This window comes from Delphinapterus leucas, chromosome 20 (genome assembly GCF_059928025.1).
Source record: "Delphinapterus leucas isolate spDelLeu-1000000601 "Yukka" chromosome 20, BTC_Dleu_Yukka2, whole genome shotgun sequence".
In the NCBI taxonomy this organism is placed as follows: Eukaryota; Metazoa; Chordata; class Mammalia; order Artiodactyla; family Monodontidae; genus Delphinapterus; species Delphinapterus leucas.
The window spans coordinates 59,926,726-59,943,092 of NC_143148.1; the positions used below are offsets into that span (position 1 = coordinate 59,926,726).

At 60.5% G+C, this 16,367-nt stretch overlaps 1 protein-coding gene across 4 annotated transcripts in view; it reads left to right on the forward strand.

The window, feature by feature from the left end:
- Positions 1–15,208, forward strand: part of ZC3H18 (zinc finger CCCH-type containing 18) — a 49,920-nt gene extending 34,712 nt beyond the window's left edge. For 2 of the 4 annotated variants that reach the window (XM_022582938.3, XM_022582939.3), the window contains 10 exons: positions 6,464–6,655; positions 7,383–7,508; positions 9,250–9,351; positions 10,495–10,638; positions 10,986–11,045; positions 11,891–12,051; positions 12,181–12,380; positions 12,794–12,890; positions 13,968–14,064; positions 14,858–15,208. In XM_022582938.3, the coding sequence (XP_022438646.1) occupies positions 6,464–6,655; positions 7,383–7,508; positions 9,250–9,351; positions 10,495–10,638; positions 10,986–11,045; positions 11,891–12,051; positions 12,181–12,380; positions 12,794–12,890; positions 13,968–14,064; positions 14,858–15,071 (1,393 nt within the window). In that variant the 3' untranslated portion in view covers positions 15,072–15,208. The remainder of the gene's footprint in view (positions 1–6,463; positions 6,656–7,382; positions 7,509–9,249; positions 9,352–10,494; positions 10,639–10,985; positions 11,046–11,890; positions 12,052–12,180; positions 12,381–12,793; positions 12,891–13,967; positions 14,065–14,857) is intronic. The other 2 variants (XM_089903403.1, XM_089903404.1) reach the window with 2 other exon arrangements.
- Positions 15,209–16,367: the final 1,159 nt, after the last annotated feature.

Genomic DNA, 16,367 nt, shown 5'->3' on the forward strand with positions numbered 1-16,367 from the left:
AGGAAACTTCGTGAATTCTTCCTAAAATCAGATGCAGCTTTTCTCATGGGCCGATCCGCTCTGCTGCCAGCCTCTGACCTGGTTTGCTTCCTTCTGTTGGGCTCAGCTCTGCTCCCATGGGTCTCCACCCCCAGCACCTACTACCCTCGGGGCAGGTGCGGGGGGCACTCCATCACTTGGGTTAGGCTGGCTCACTGGTCTCTGGAGTCTTGAATTCCATCTTTGATCGCCCTGGCTGGGGCCCCGCCAGCCCGGCGACCAGTCTGGAGGGTGGGGTTTCACCAGAGCACAATTTCCAACATGGCCTCCTGTTTCCTTTCCCTTGATCAGCCATAGCTGAGTGACCACTTCTTTAGGAGGTGGCCAAATTCCCTGCTGTGATTCCTTTATATGACCTCCCTTTTATAGAAGAGCTTGTTTATTTAGCCTTCGACAGGTTGGGAATTTTTCTTTTTTTAATAGATTTATTTATTTTATTTATTTATTTTTGGCTGTGTTGGGTTTTCGTTGCTGCGCACGGGCTTTCTCTAGTTGCGACGAGCGGGGGCTGCTCTTCGTTGCAGTGTGCGGGCTTCTCATTGCAGTGGCTTCTCTCGTTGTGGAGCACGAGCTCTAGGAGCGTGGGCTTCGGTAGTTGTGGCACGTGGGGTCAGTAGTTGTGGCTCACAGGCTCTAGAGCGCAGGCTCAGTAGTTGTGGCGCACGGGCTTAGTTGCTCTGCAGCATGTGGGATCTTCCCGGACCAGGGCTTGAACCCGTGTCCCCTGCATTGGCAGGTGGATTCTCAACCACTGCACTACCAGGGAAGCCCTGGGAATTTTTCATCAACAGCTGAATAGAAAGAACTTTTCTCACCTGAGACAAGAGACTGACAAAGCTTCATCCAGAAAGACCACTTGGGAAGCTCTCGTCTCCAACCTCTGTGTGAGGCGCTCTGGACAGTGGGGCACAGCCTGTGCCGGGATCTCACTTGTGGGTCCTGCGGACGCACGTGGGGGAAGATGGTGACAGAGTGAGCGTGCTGATGGGTCTTCCGTTTCATCTGCAGCAGCACAAGCTCCCTAAACCCGCCTTGGGGCCGGGAGAGGGAGGGAGGCGGGCGCACAGCAGGGTGGGCACTGCCTCTGCCCGGCGCCGGCAGGACCCAGGGCTCCCTTCTTACACCACCTCCGACCCCTGCCCCTCACCTGCCCGAGCTGTCGCCCTGAGACACGTGGTTGGTGAGCTGCCTACTTCCTTTTGGCTCTTCTCCAGACCCCCGGGCCGGACCCCATGTCGCTGTTTGGAGATGGCACCACTCCTTTCGTCCAGGTTTGCCTTTGTAATTAGGCCTTTGGAGACGTTTTGCTTACTCTGTGGCTGGGCTGTTTCTAGACTAGAGCAGAACGTTTCAGCCAGCTGTGTGGTGGGGAAGTCCCTCCTGATCTTTCCAGCCAGGCCGGGGGCTGTGCTCTGCGGGGTGGGGCGCCGGCGCTGGTCAGGATGCTCTCGGCAGAGGCAGAAGAGTTTCATTCCAGACAGAAACGGTAACCAGGACCTTCCTGCGAGGATTGCCCAGACTGCCTGTTAGCTCTAAAGCTGTTTACTGAACGTTTGGGTGCCTCTTGGTTGAAACGGCCCGCTTCTCATTTCCCGGGAGACCAGTAGTCCTCGTGAGGGAGCGCTGTCCCCACTTCCTCACACTCGCTGGAGCCAGGCAGGCTGTCACTTCAAAAGCAGGGAGGTGCCCTGCTCAAGCGTGCCCACCTGGGGGTCTGGGGGCAGGCCAGGAGCCACCGTTCTCGAAGGCCCTGGGGGCGGGGAGGTTACTGTGCGGTTGACCAAGCAGCGGCTGGACCCCTGCCCGTGCATCTCCGTTCGGCTCACGCTGGCCCGTGGGCCGAGGCCGCCTGGCCTTCCGCTGCCCTGGAGACAAGGGTTATGGTCGCTGCGGTCTGCTCTGACCGGTCCGTGGGACTCTGTTGTCTTTGCACAAAAGTGCGTGTCAGGTTCGCTCTGCTTTGGGCACTGTTCCCTCCGTTCCCCTGGGTGCCGCTGCTCCCGCTCCGGCTTTAGCTCCTGCCGCGCTGGCTCCGCCTTCAGGGCCATCCGTCTCATGTGTGCAATTCGTGGCTTTCAGGAATTTGAACACCACGAGCTGTGATCTGTGTAGACCCCCATGGTGGTGTCGCCTGCCTTTGCTAACCTCGAGGGTGTCAGACGCTCGCTCTGGACCCGTGCCGCGCTGTCCCCCGGCACCTCCCACTCCACTCTGTCTCGGTCCTCGCGCTTAAGGATTAGGTCCCTGGCACTGACCTTTCTGTTAGCAAGAAAGACGCTCCCTGAGAGCTCAGGAAACCTTTCTTTATCTTTCTCATCTCATCCCAATCTATCCTGGTCACGGCTTACCTGCTGACCTGCTCTGAGAAAGTCACCGTGCCCAGGGTGTTTTCGAGGAAGGGTGTACCTGTGTTTTAACTTCGTGCCTAACGCACTGAATTACAGAGGCTGCCCGACTGAGAAGGTGGAAAGACTCGTGGTCTCTCACGTGTTCTGACCTAACTGCAGACGTGCGGGTTGCAGGTGAATATGAAAGCAGTCAGGCCGTGGCTGCGCTTCACAGTGGGAACGCCATGGGGCCTGGGGTCAGCACAGAACGGAAGGCAGCTTGGGAGTGGGCTTGGGAATGATGGGGCCTCACCTTGGAAACAAAGCTTTCACGACCCCGCCCACAAATTGAAGTCCAACCTCACGTTGGAGTTGAAATATGTTTTCAAAATCAGAGGATTAAAGCAAGAGGGTCTGTGGTCCCAGGTGCCACTCACTGGGCACTGCCCTCACCTTCCCAGGCCCCCCTGGGGAAACTGAGTAGGAGTGAGGGGGCAGGAGCGTGAGTAACGGGGCCTGTTCCGTCCCCTTTTCATCTGCGCGCGGGACCCTGGGTGCCGCCAGCCTGGCGGAGGCTGGAGGAGGGCTGCTGACAGCCGGACAGGTCATGCAGGCTGATGGCCGTCCTGGCCGGGGCCCTGGGAGCCAGCTCCACGTCCACCGGGCCCCAGGGTGACTTCGTCCAGCGCTTGGGAGGCCAGCAGCTTCGAGGGGAAGGGCTGAGAGAAGGCCCTCGGGAGACGTGAGCGAGTCCAGTCAGGAAGAAGCCACCTGGGTGCTGCCCGTTCCCTCTCCCTGTGTCTCTCCCGCTCTTTCACCCTTCCATCTTAGAAGAGAACCTTCCTCCTTTTTATCTTTTCTTATCTTTGACCCCAAACTGGGCTTGCTGCTCAGGCTGGAGTCTGCAGACACCCTCGCTGTGGCCTGCCGTGCCTCTCACCTCCGCCCTGGCATTGCAAGGGGCCTCGGGGGCCCTTTCTCCTCAGAGTCCCTCTCTTGTGGCCTTGAACAAAGGGTCAGGTGCCTGGAAGATAAGATTGTTGTGTGGCCATGGTGGGGTGGGCTGCTCGGAGATCCCTAGAGGGTGTTTCCCCCTCTCTGTTCAGAATGCAAATTCCAGATCTGTTCTGTCAGTTTTCGATGCCAGCGTGGCTGGCAGTCGTCCCCCTCCCAGCTGTCCCCGCTCCCTCGGGTTTCCTCCCGTGCATCCCCAGCTTCCTGTCGTGGAGCGGCCCGTGCGCCGGCCTTCGGTGGCTGGCCCGTGGGGAGAGCCTGGCACGCCTGCTCTTTACTGCAGTCCAGTATAGTTGCTTGTCTGGCTGCCAGGCTTTCCAGATCTCTTTCGGCTCTCCTCTGGGGTGTTGTCAGAAAGCAGAGGGACAGGCTGCGTGTCATGGGTACCGACCTAGGCCCCATCCTCTGTCACGGCTCCCCCGATGCCTGAGTTGGGAGCAGACCTGCTCTGCCTCTTCCCCGCCCTTCCCCAATAGTATAGGAACAGTTTCCCCAAACAGGATTGTCCATGAACTCTGTTGACGCTCCGAACTGACATGGCTGCATCGTGAATCACACCGTTGGTTTCTGTCTGCTTCTCCCTGTGTTAGAAGAGCCACAGGTTGACAGAGCTGGGCCATTCTGATGACTTATGAAAAACCTAGCGACCGAGGTGTTCCGCTTTCTGTTGCATTTTTACAATGAGAACAACACAGGAGGTGTAAAGGTGAAAGCTGCTTGGGGTGGCCCGGGCCAGGCCAGTCATCAGGCGGGTTTCACTCCCTTCCTGGACACTTCCGGGAGGACTCACTGAGGAGCTGGTGCGGCAGTGGCGCTCAGCATTTGCGGCTGAGATTACAGGGATCTTATGCCTCAGTTTAGTGTGTCCTTGAGGCAATTTTAAACATTGGGTGTTGTTCCTGGTGTGGGACTCTTAGCAAATAGTAGGCGTGGAACGTGCTCGTTGGTGGATTGATTGAAAAGTTCTGAAAATATCAACAGGTGTTGGTTGTTGTATGTTATGATGTAATGTAAGTAGATGCTGGTGATAGAAAATGTATGTAATTCTAAAAATCCAGTCCCAAAAGGCAGGACCATTTTTGAATAAAACTATGATGTTTTGTTGGCACCCATAGAAGGTGGGAATCAAAGGCAAGACACAGTTCTTAAGTCTGACAGTGCTCTAACCCAAAGCCCAGCAGGTTGGGGGCAGGGCTGACAGGCACCGCTACGTTGTTCTTTAGGTCAACGGACAGGACACGCCCAGAACCCTCTGAAAATTGAGAGTATCTAGAATTGTGACAACGCTGTGGTCCTGTGTGCAGACAAGATTCTAGAACAGGAGAAGACAGATTAATGGGAGAGCACAGCCCCTCGGAGTAAGAATTTATATGCCCCAGAGACGGCATCGCCCACAAGCCATTCTGGAACGGAAGTGGGTCCACTGGCCTGCGGGATAGTGGGCAGGAACGTGCACCAGAGAGGGGGAGGGGGTTAAAATAGCAGGTCTAGAGCAGGTAGAAGCGAGTGTGGCTTAGAATGGAGAAAGCTCTGTGAGCCTGGAAGAAGCTGTTACACTTGTAACAAGCGTTAGCACCACCAGCGCAAGTGAAAGCCAATGGCCTGGGACAAATACAGGACGCAAAAGCGTTCCCAGAAAACTGGCCAAGAACGAGACACAACCAGAGCTCAGGTGGCCTCCCCGCCGCCAGGTGCCACTGCACAGATGGGAGCCCATTTCTGTGCGAGGAGCTGCCAGGGCTCAGGCTTACTTTTGCGTGGGCTGCGCTGTGGCGCCCCCCACCGGTTACACGGGAGGCCAGAATTGATGAGAGGGAGGGAAAACAGGCACCCCCGCCGTGCTGAGTGCAAGCTGCTTCAACTTGCAAGGAACATGTGACAGTTTACCAAGAACCTGTTAAACGCTCTCCTCCTTTGGCCCACTGATTCCCCATCTTAGGAATTTGCCCTTGGAGAAACGTGATGTCCGTAAAGATTTATATAAAGGGTGATTTTCTTGTTCTTTGTGTTTTTTAAACACAGAAACAGCTAACTGTAGAGAAATGTCTAAATTACATAACACCTGACAGTGAACTCCTGCACCGTCAGGGAGGCCAGCTCCGGGTGGAGCAGTCCCCAGGTGGTCTCAGCTGTGCTCCCAGGTTCATCGCGGGGAATGACATAGAGGCAGAGAGGAAATTCAGAGGTGCTAAGTGGTGGCTGACCCCAGAGAGCGAGATCCTGGGGTTTTTATTTCTCTGTTTTTACTTTCTGTGTGACTTTTTAATTAGTAAACATCACAGGGCCAGCAGATACCTTCAGACTGAACTGTTCTGGGACCCTGTGCTCTGGCTCCCTGTAGAGCAGGGCTGCTTTGGTGTGGGGTGCAAGGCACCCTGGCTTGGAGCTGAGCCTTGTCTCCAGTGCTGCGCTGCTGAGCTGCTGCCGGCCCCCTGCTCCCACTCGCCTGCGCGGTTTGGCCTTGTTGCGTTCCCGGCTGGTGGTGAGCACGTGGGGAGTCCGCGTGGCGGTGGCTTGCTCACGGGGCCCAGCAGGTCCTGCTGTCACCAGCCCGCTGGCCCTCAGTCCTGATGCTCTTCGTCACAACGTTGACCTGTCCTGCTCTCGTCCCTCTCGCTGGGAGACAATGTTCTTTCAGTGAATTAAACCTAAGAGGACAAAGGAAATGTGTAAGGCTTGGGTTTAACTCGTTTGCAGACAAGGAGTTCCTCCATCCCTCGAGCTTCCTAAGTGCTGGTGTGCGGCCACTGTGCACCAGCTCTAGAGAGAACGTGCCAGGCCCCTTCCTCCCTGTGCTCCCGGAGCCCATGCAGCGGGGAAGGCGGGGGTTCTGGGGGAGGATGACGCCGGATGGCCAGCTACCCTGCTGCCCTGGAAGGCACCACTCGTGGAGAGAGCCCCGCGTGTCTGGTTCCAGGTGAGGTCTCCCATAGACAGAGCACCTGCTGCCCTGTGTGTCCGGCGTTCCTGGAGTGAGCCGTTAGGTCACAGTCTCTCCTCTGACTCAGTTTCTTTCACAAAATGGCATTGCTGTCTGCCGGGAGGTGGCCCTAGACCTGCTAACCGTTACTCTGTGATTTCAGCCGTCAGGCTGAGCCACCAAAGAAGGAGACGGCCTCTGCCGGGCCCCAGGTGAAGAGAGCCGACGAGTGGAAGGACCCCTGGCGCCGGTCCAAGTCTCCCAAGAAGAAACTTGGGGTATCGGTCTCCCCTAGCCGGGCACGACGACGTCGGAAAGCATCAGCCTCATCGGCCTCTGCCTCGAATTCCTCCAGGTAAGGAGGCCGGGGGCCGGCGGGGCTGAGCGGCGTCTGTGCGCTCCGCGGGGCTGCGGCGCGGCTGGGTTCCAGAGCACCGCTGGCTAGCAGGACTGACACTTCACACCTGGTGAGGCTTCACATACCCCCCAGAGCCGTGTCAGCCAGGGCGCAGGCCACCCAGAGTGGAGCACAGACCTGGGCAGGGGGCAGCGTGGGGAGAGACACTGCTTGGCGGAAGACCAGAAGAGCAGCCTGGCCCCAGTGTCTAGTCGGTCCACCTGTCGCCTCTGAGTTTGGGTCAGCAGCTATGAAATGTGTGTGTAGTAAGGTCTGCACAAACAAGTGAGGATGCTGCGGGCGGTGAGAGCGGGGGCTCTCCCTTAAGAGGGCCAGGAGGGGCCTGCGGAGGTGGACGGGGCCTGGACGTGTCTGTGGACTCAGGGTTTCCACTGCGTGCACTGGTGGACACACAGATGCACACGCGTGTGTCCGCCCGGGTCAGACACACTCACCTACACACACGGGCACACGTATCCTGGCTCTGTCCCCCGAGGGCCTGGGAGCTGTGTCACCGGTGACGGTGAGCGCACCCAGCACCCAGGTCTTAGTTTCTAAGCACCATTCCCACGAGCCAGGGGACTGGAGAGCAGCGTGTCCGCGAGGCAGCCGGAGGGCGGGCATGTGTGTGTGCGCCGGGGCGGGCAGAAGGAGACCCCGCCTTCTCTTCTCCCCCGGGCTGCAGGTCGTCGTCGCGGTCGTCCTCGTACTCTGGCTCCGGCTCCTCCCGGTCCCGGTCCCGGTCCTCGTCCTACAGCTCCTACTCCAGCCGCTCTTCCAGACACAGCTCGTTCTCAGGCAGCCGCTCCAGGTGCGTCCCTGAGGCCCAGCAGGTGTGGACAATGCCGGCTCATCCGGGTTCCTGCGTGACGGCAGCTTTCTGCTTTGACGGGGGCCTTCCAGGTCCTCATTGCTTGAGGAGGAGTCTCGCTAGGTTAGGCGTCTGGTGAATTCTGAAGAACACACAGCGAGGGGCTGAGGAACCAACACGGGTGCACGTCAGGGCTCACAGTCCACACCGATGTTGGCCTGATTGGGGGCTGTGCTCATAGCACAAACGAGGCAGCCACGGGGTCAGCGCCAGCTCGGGTGACCTCCTGTGGACCTGCACTGGCCACACGTGGTGGGTCACATTCCAGCACACTAGAATTTTGGAGTATGCGCAACCCCTGTTTGGGGGGCTCAGATACAGAACGTTTCCATCTTCACAGAAGGTGCTACTGCCCTATTCCAGAAAGATCGGGAGTATTTCCCCCCTGAAAATAGGCAGACTGCTTGGAATGTTAGAGAATTTCTGGTCATCGCCTGGGTGGGAGGAGTCACTGGTTCGCATGAGGAATAGGAAACGGCTGACACCGTTTTTGCCTCTTCAGCCTTTTCAACGAGTGCAGGCTGCTGTGTGCGCCTCCACCCCCGGTGCCACCTGCACACGGACCCAGAGTCACTCCCCCGCCCTCTCTGCCTCCTGCCAGCCTGAGACGCGCAGGTGGGGCCGCACCCAGGACAGGCCTGGGACCAGAGGGAGGCTGCGAGTGGAGGGGGCCGCCTGCGTGGCTCTGCCTCCGCGGTCGCAGACAGGCACAGCTCTCCCAGAGGGCCGCAGCAGGGCGTGGACTCACCCCTACGCGCTCACATGCACACCACGCACAGACCCACACAGACACACGTGCCCACCGCTTCCCTGGGGAGCACGTCACAAAGTATTCTTGGGGTAAACTGATGGGTCCTCCTGCAGGGTCTGTGGCCCCCAGTGGCGCCCCTTCCTGGCAGGCTGTCTCACCCTAGGACAGCATAGAGCGGGTGGGAGCAGCACAAGGAGATCATTGAAGCTGTTGCATCTGAAGGCCACGTTCTTGTGTTCGTGGACTTAGATGACAGCCGGGCCTGCTTTTCCTGAATGTCATCTTGTGCTGAGTGACAGCTGTGAGAAAGGAAAGCCAGCCTTTTGCTAAGGGTATCCAGAGGGCCAGCTGTGGGCACTGGGCCTCACGGCCGTCCTGCCAGGAGTGTGAGCAGTGCCTGGGTGTCCAGGGGAAGGCTGCCTGTAGGAGGCTGAGAGGGAGACAGTGAAGATACCGATCATCCGTGGCAGGAGAAGCCTTCTGTGGTTTCACGTGAAAAATAAGGCTGGTGAGCTGTGGGGAAGAAGCCTGGAACCAAGCTGATAAATTGGGGGTTCTGGAAATCCCAGGGTGTGGGGGGCTTACCTGCAGTCTCCCCTCTGTGAGCAGTGGGTGACACGGGGACAGACGGAAGAAGGCCCTGTGTGTGGTCTGTATACGGCTGAGCTGTTCTCACAAAGTCGGGGGCGCTTTCTTCGCTACTTAACCTTCCCCTCGGGTTGTGTTTGCGAGCCCCACCGACTGTCCCAGGGCCTCCCCGCCGGCTCCCAGGTGATGGCTGATGGGGTGCTGCCTGCCCCTTGGCACCTCTTTTCCCCTGTGACATGCATTTGAGGAGATGACCGAGACCTGTCCGAGGCTGATCGGAAGCCCCTGCGGGGGTGTGGCCGGGCGGAGCACCTCCTCTCACCTCGGTTCACTCCCTTATAGGTCCCGGTCCTTCTCCTCGTCCCCGTCCCCGTCCCCGACGCCCTCGCCGCACAGACCTGTCAGAACCAAGGGGGAGCCGGCTCCGCCTCCCGCAAAAGCAGGGTGAGTGCTGCGGCGGCCCCGGGAAGTGGGCAGGGGCGCGGGGCGTAGGCCTGGCCTCGCACTTCCTGGCTGTGGGCCAGGACATCCGTGCTCCAGCGTGCTCACTCTGGTGCTGGAGCCTCACTTGTCAGGAGCCAGTGCGGCACGTGAGGGCCCCTTGCCCTGGGGACCTGCTGTGCTCTGCCCTGGCTGTGTCCGTGGCAGCCTCAGCCCTGCCGTCCTCACCTTCTCTGCTGCTCCTGGGACTGGTCACATCGATCCTTCTCAACAGATGTGACGACGGGAGGGGTTAGAAGCATCTAGGACTTAGCACACAAACCTCACAATACCTGGCATGCAGGGTTGGGGTGCGTGGTCTGCCGGGTGAGAGTACGCTCCGCTCCTGCAGCTCTGCCAAGCGCGAGGCCCGTCCTGATGTTGGCCGTCCCCACGCGCGTCTGGCCCCAGCCCCCGTGGCAGGTTTTCCTCCTGAACGGGGTCGGCTCCCGGGCCTCAGGCTTAGGGAGCCCTGGGCGGCTCACTGTTAGACAGGGAACGGTGTTGGCATATGACTTAGGCCCCAGGCACCGCGCCCACCTGAACTGTACTGTTGTGGGGGGACCCCGACCACAGTGCAGGCGCTTCGGGTCCCCAGGCTTCACGCAGATGGCGTTGGGCAGGGTGAGTGCGGGTCTGCCTCCTGGTCGGCACGGGTTGGATTCAGCCCTGCTGCTCTGCTGAGCAGCTTCCTCCAGCGCAGACTCTGCTTCCTGCCGGCGTCAGCTTTGCTGGCAGGGTCTGCTCTGTGGCCCGTCTGCACTGTGCGTGTTTAGGGCGCTTAACAAACTGGCAGGGTATCTTCCCCACGCAACGGTGAAGAACAGCTTGGGGGCCATTTTCCCGACTCCCCTGGGGTCCCCAATTACTGAGGGAGCACAGCCCAGCTCTCGGCACTGCTCCGGGGCTCTTCAGCCGGCCCCGTCTTCCTCCCTGTCCTTCCTTGGAGGGGGAGGCCGTGGGGTGCTCAGTGTGGGGTGGGGGTCCGCGGGAAACAGCTCCTCACAGGGGAGTGTGCGCATGCACTGCACGCGCCCCGAGGTCGGCCGGCAGGGCCGCCTCTGCCTGCCCAGCCGGGTCTGACCCTTCCTCTGTCCCACGTCACAGAGAGAAGCTGCTGAAGAAGCCAGCCCCACCTCCAGCCCCACCGCAGGCCCCCAAAACCACCGCTCCTGCCCCCGAGCCCACCAAGCCCGGAGACCTTCGGGAAGCCAGGAGGAGGGAGCGGCAGGCCAGGAGCCCACCCAGGAGGTGAGTGCCCCGGCCTTTCAGGGCTGGCGGAGGGGTGCTCGCAGGCAGCAGAGGCCAGGGACCGCGGCACGTCACCGAGCCTCGGTGTCCCCAGCAGCTCGATGGCTGCGAGGGGCCTGGGTGCTCCCTCGGTGCCAAGTTCCCCCTTGCTGGAGGCACAGTGTGAGGGGAGCTGGCCAGGGCTGTGGTTGGTTCACTTTGAGGGAATCAGAGCCCCGCCCACTGCCCGGTCGGTGGCGAGTCACTGGGGGCGCGTTGGTCTCAGGCCAGCGAGCCCCGGCTTGGAGGAGCACCCGCGTGTCAAGGCCACAGAAACGTGAGCAGCCGGGCTCTTCGTTGTCTTGTAGGCGGACTGTCAGCGGCAGCGGCAGCGGCAGCAGCTACAGCGGCTCTAGTTCCAGATCCAGGTCATTATCACGTCTCTCTGGCCCCAGTCCCATCGGCATCTGCCTCTGTCCCCCCAGTCAGGGTCCAGGGAACCCCGGGAGAGGCCACGTTAGGTGTGAGCACCCTCCTCCCTCGGGTGGCGGCACCGTGGGTCCGAGGAGCTGTTCCCGAGCCGCTCCGGCGAGGAGCGGGGACGGGCTGAGGCAGCAGGGGGCGGCCGATCGAGAAGGTCTGAGGAAAGAGCGAGCGGAAGGGGGTGCTGCCGTTTAGTTCAGAGAGCAGGCGGCGCCAGGTCAGCCCTAGGGTCCTTGAAGCCGGTTCCCTCCGCCCTTTGCAGGCAGCAGGTGGCGCATATACATTTGCCCAAAGCTGGCAGAGTAGGTCTGGGGTGTGCTAAAGAGCAAACTTTTCCAAAAGGCTGGGCTCTTCCCTTCCCTGTTGCAGCCTCCACACACCTTAGGACGCAGTGCTGCCGGTTTTCTCAGAGGGCGGGAGTCCCTGTGGAGCCTGGGCTGTGAGGGCCTAGGAGATCGGCCATGTTCAGCGCCTCCTGAGTGGGCCCGTTGGGTTGTCTGGCACAGCGTCTGCTCGCGCTGTGGCCCATGTCCGCCCTCTGTTGTGCCCCGTCGCCAGGGTGGGTGTCCAGCTCTTGGTCACAGTCAGCCGTGTGTCCCTGCCCAGCTAACAGCACAGTCACCTGTGAGCACGAGGGCCTGGCCACAACCACGTGGGCGTCCCCTCCCTGGGCGGCACCTATAGAGTGCCCAGAGCCCCCCACATCTCGGGCTGGGTGGGTTCCCCTTCCCTGGGAACAGGAATCGGGTCTCGGGCTGGGGCCGCGGTGCAGACGTGCTTGTGCGTGCAGGTCCCTGAGCGTGAGCAGCGTCTCCTCCGTGTCCAGCGCCACGTCGAGCAGCAGCTCAGCGCACAGCGTGGACTCGGACGACATGTATGCGGACCTGGCAAGCCCCGTGTCCTCGGCTAGCTCGCGGTCCCCCACCCCAGCCCAGACCAAGAAGGAGAAAGGTAGAGCCTGTGTGCAGGGGAGGGGGCGTGCAGCGGCCCCACGCTGCCAGTGATGACGCCTCCCCCAGACGGCACGCGGGCGGCCGCCTCAGCGGAACAGAGGCTCTGATGGGCATTTCTCACGGGCAGGAAAGTCTAAGAAAGAAGACGGTGTGAAAGCAGATAAGCGGAAGCGGGATCCGTCCACGCAGCCGCCCAAACCCTCGAGAACCCCCGCGGGCGGCAGGTCCTCCCAGCAGCCCACGACCCCCCAGCAGGCGCCGCCCGGCCAGCCCCCACCGGCCACGTTCATCGCCCACAAGGAGATCAAGTTGACTCTGCTGAACAAGGTGAGGCCGTGGGCGGTGCTGCTGGGGCTCTGAGGCCCAGGGCCGGGCCGGCAGGCGGCTCTCCACGTCACTCGTTTCATCCTGCCCTCGTGGCCAGCCCTGTGGGCAGTGCCTGTGGGCACAGGGTAGATGGGAGACGGGCCGGTTCCCACACGGCAGCCCTGGGACCTGGGGCAGGGAGCAAAGCAGACTTGGCCTCTGAGTTGACATCCGCGATGCCCTGAGAGACCGGAAGGCCTGAGTCCCACCCCTGGCGTGGAGGCCTCGAGACCGTGGGCCCTGCCCCCCTTGGGGCCACGTGGCGCAGGAGCCCCAGAGGAGTGCCTGCAGCGGCGGAGAGCAGGTGGCCGCCTGCTCCAGGGCCTGTGTTCGCTCAGGCCCTGGTCCTCCTCACAAACACCCCGTCGTTCCAGGCTGCTGATAAAGGGGGCAGGAAGCGCTACGAGCCCTCGGACAAGGACAGGCAGAGCCCACCTCCAGCCAAGCGGGCCAACCTCTCCCCGGACCGAGGTGAGCCTCCCACGTCTGGAGCCGGCGCCCCATTCACCCTTGAAAAGTCTTGAGGGCCTCAGGGACTTCTGATTGAGTGGGTCATGTCTATCGACATTTACAGTTTTGGAAGTTAAAACTATATATAATACTTACCTTTAAATATAACACAGGTAAGATTTTTCATAGAAAATAACTGTATCTTCCAAAACAGACGTTAGTAGGAGTGGCATTGGTCTTTGGTTTTTTACAACCCTCTTATGGCTGGGATCCCATCTCCCTGGTCACACAAATCACTCGGCCTCTGGAAAACCCCACCCGGGCTTGTGAGGCCGTGAGTGTGCGGAGGGCGGGCAGCATCTCGATGTCGCGGGACGCACCTGACTGCTGCCCCGGCGGTGCTCGGCCGCACCTAGAGAACCACTGGCCCAGGCAGAGCCTCTTCCTGACTGGCTCTAACTAGTAAAGCAAAAGCCTGAGTGTTTCCAAGCCGTCTTTCCCCCTTAAAATGGAGAGGTCCCGTGAACCCCACCAGGAGCAGGAGGTAGACACCGCCCGGCCCCGGAAGCACACCCCCTGGGGCCGCCTGCACGCCTCTGCGGGGCGGGATCCCCTCCGCCTGCCTTCGCTCAGGGCCCCGCACTCGCACGACGGGAAGCCCTCCTTCCCGTTCTTGGTTTTGCTTATAGTTTTTAAGCTGCCGTGCCTTTTTTGTTCCCCATTTGAAGACCCTCACCGTGAGTTTCTTCAAGGCACGGAAGGAGGGTTTTGTCTGCTTGGAGTTGGACGCTCAGAGCTCGGTGGCCTGCTTTGATGCTGGCTCAGGAAACCAGAACCGAAATTAGACCTCGGCTTCCGTGTTTTTCTGGGGCTTCATTTTCCAGTGGAATCCATCCTCCCCTTTTCCTTTTCTCACTGGCTCTGCTCCTTACGTCTTTCTGTGAAAATGAGGAAGCCGAACTGAGCGGCCACCGCTTTGTGGCATGGGGTCACCGGTGGCCAGAGGGGCCACCCCATCCCTGTCTGAGCACACCAGCCCCTGCGCAGCTGGCCCGTGTGGAACTGGGACCCTTGTCTTACCTGTCCCCTGTCACCCAGGTTCTCGGGACCGGAAGTCAGGTGGGAGACTCAGCTCCCCGAAGCCAGAGCGGCAGAGGGGCCAGAATTCCAAGGCCCCTGCGGCCCCGACAGACAGGTGGGTGTCTCCCCCCGGCCCCCGTTCCCTGGGCACAGCGCACTGGCTCCTTTGCCACACAGAGGGCTGGCGCAGCTTCCCTCCCCAGGTGGAGGCCAGCATCACTAGCCAGGGGCAGGCTCAGAGGCAGCAGGGATGTGGCACGTGGCTCAGATCCATCGGCCTGTGTCTGAACTCTGCCCCACCAGTGGGTCCTAGAGTGAGGAGCGGCCCTGAGCGCGCGGCTCCGGGCCAGGGGACCAGTACCCAGATGGTGGCGCCCCTCCCCCTCCCTCCCACGTCGGGCACAGGAAGTAGGGGCATGGATCCCCTTTTCCCAGGAAGTGGGCTGAGTCTCTGCACCCCTGGCTTTGGGTCGAGGGCCAGGTGGGAGGGGCCGCGGGGAGGGCGGGCACAGCCCCCGGCCCTCGGCCCACAGCACGGCTTGAAGCCGGGGTCAGCAGCGTGGAGTTTCACATCGGCACAGAGTGGAGTGCGTACAAGGACCAGAGTAGGAGGGCGGGATAGCGTGGCTCCAGGCAAGCCCTGACGCTGTGCCCCTTCACCCGCGCAGTCTCTGCTCCACGATCGGGGGCGTGGGAGCGGCGTGGGGAGGCCACCTCGACTGTGGCCAGAACCCGGGCTGGGGGCAGGAGGCCAGGCTGGGCCCCACACGCTTACCCATCGTGGGGGGCCTCATCCAGTGGGGAGGGGCGCCTTCTACCTGGTAGGTACAGCTCCTGGAGTCCAGGCCCCTGGCAGGAGGCTCATAGAGAGGCCCTCCACCCCTCTGACTGCCTCCCCACCCCCACAGGAAGCGCCCGTTGTCCCCCCAGTCCAAGAGCTCCAGCAAGGTCACCAGTGTGCCCGGCAAAGCCTCGGATACCAGTGCTGCCGCCGGCGCGTCCACGGGCACCAAGTCAGGGAAGGCCAGCACGCTGTCCCGGCGGGAGGAGCTGCTGAAGCAGCTGAAGGCCGTGGAGGACGCCATTGCCCGCAAGCGGGCCAAAATCCCCGGGAAGGTGTAGCCCGGGCTCTGCTCCCCGAGGCAGAGACTCACTTGTTTTTATAAATAGGGTAAGCGCAGCCATTTTGGATTTTGCAGTTAATGTCTTATTTTGGCTGTGATTCTTTTTAAAAATTAAAAAAAAAAAAAAAAAAAGTTTCTCAGCTGGAAAAGAAGCCACACACGTAACGAAGATGACGCTGAATCCCAGACTGAAGCAGCCCCTTCCCAGAGCAGAAGTCCGGCGAGCCGGCTGGGCGGGCGGCAGCGCGGTGAGGACCGGCTCGATTTTATGTAAATGATGAGTCCTCCCTCTGCTCGTCAGTCAGGCGTCCTCACCACCCGGTCGGTCGCGCCCTCGGCACCCGCCCTCCTACTGTCGCCAGGAACACCAAGTCTGCCGAGCGTCCTCCCCACCCCTGCCGTCCCCAGGATCAAAAAGTATATATATATTCTTGACTAAAGTCTGATTGGGAAATACTCCTGTCTTTTATTTTAAGCATCAAATTGTTTTAGTTGATTTAAAAAGGAAAAAAAAAATACAGAAAAGACCAAAAAAAAAAAGGCCGAGGGTATTGTTGGGCATCTGTCAGATGTGGAGGGTCTTTTTTTGAGGGGTCTCCTAAAATAAAATATTTTGATAAACAGCTGTCTTGCCCTGGTGGTGATGTTTGCCTGTGCCTGGGCCCCCGCCTCAGCCCTCTGCTTGGCAATGCCCACTGGGCTGCTGGCTGAAGGAGGCCCCACCCCATGGAGCACTCACCTTGGTTTCCTCGCGGGGGCTGGCCTGGCAGGGCTTCCTGAACACCGAGATCTCCGCCTGAGTGAGAGCCCACCTTCCCCAGCAGCGGGCCCTGAGCCAGAGAGGTGACCCCAGCCCGAAAGCCAGTTCTCCACTCAGTGCCTCAACGCACAGTTGGACCCCACTCGGACATGCAGGTATCGGAGCATGAGACACCCCGGCCAGGACCACGGTGCCGTCTCACTCACTGCAGGCTGGGAGAGGCTGTCGTCGAGTCTGAGAGTCACTGCCCGCAGTGCCCTCCTGATCCCCTGCCCTCCTCCCGGCAGGACCAAGACCACTGGAGGGGGGGGCCCTTTCTTGTGGATTGAACTTGCAGAGTGGTGCTGGGGCCTGGGAGTGCCCCCGCCCAGTCCCCCCATCGGCACCTCTGCTCTCGGGTGACTTACTTTAAACCAAGTTCCGTGAGTCCTTGCAGGCGACATGCCTCCCAGAGCCCTGTTGTGGGCCGTCAGGAGGCTATGTTCAGTTACCTCAGTTACCGGCTGCTCTGTCCCGAGGCTGCATAGCCACTGA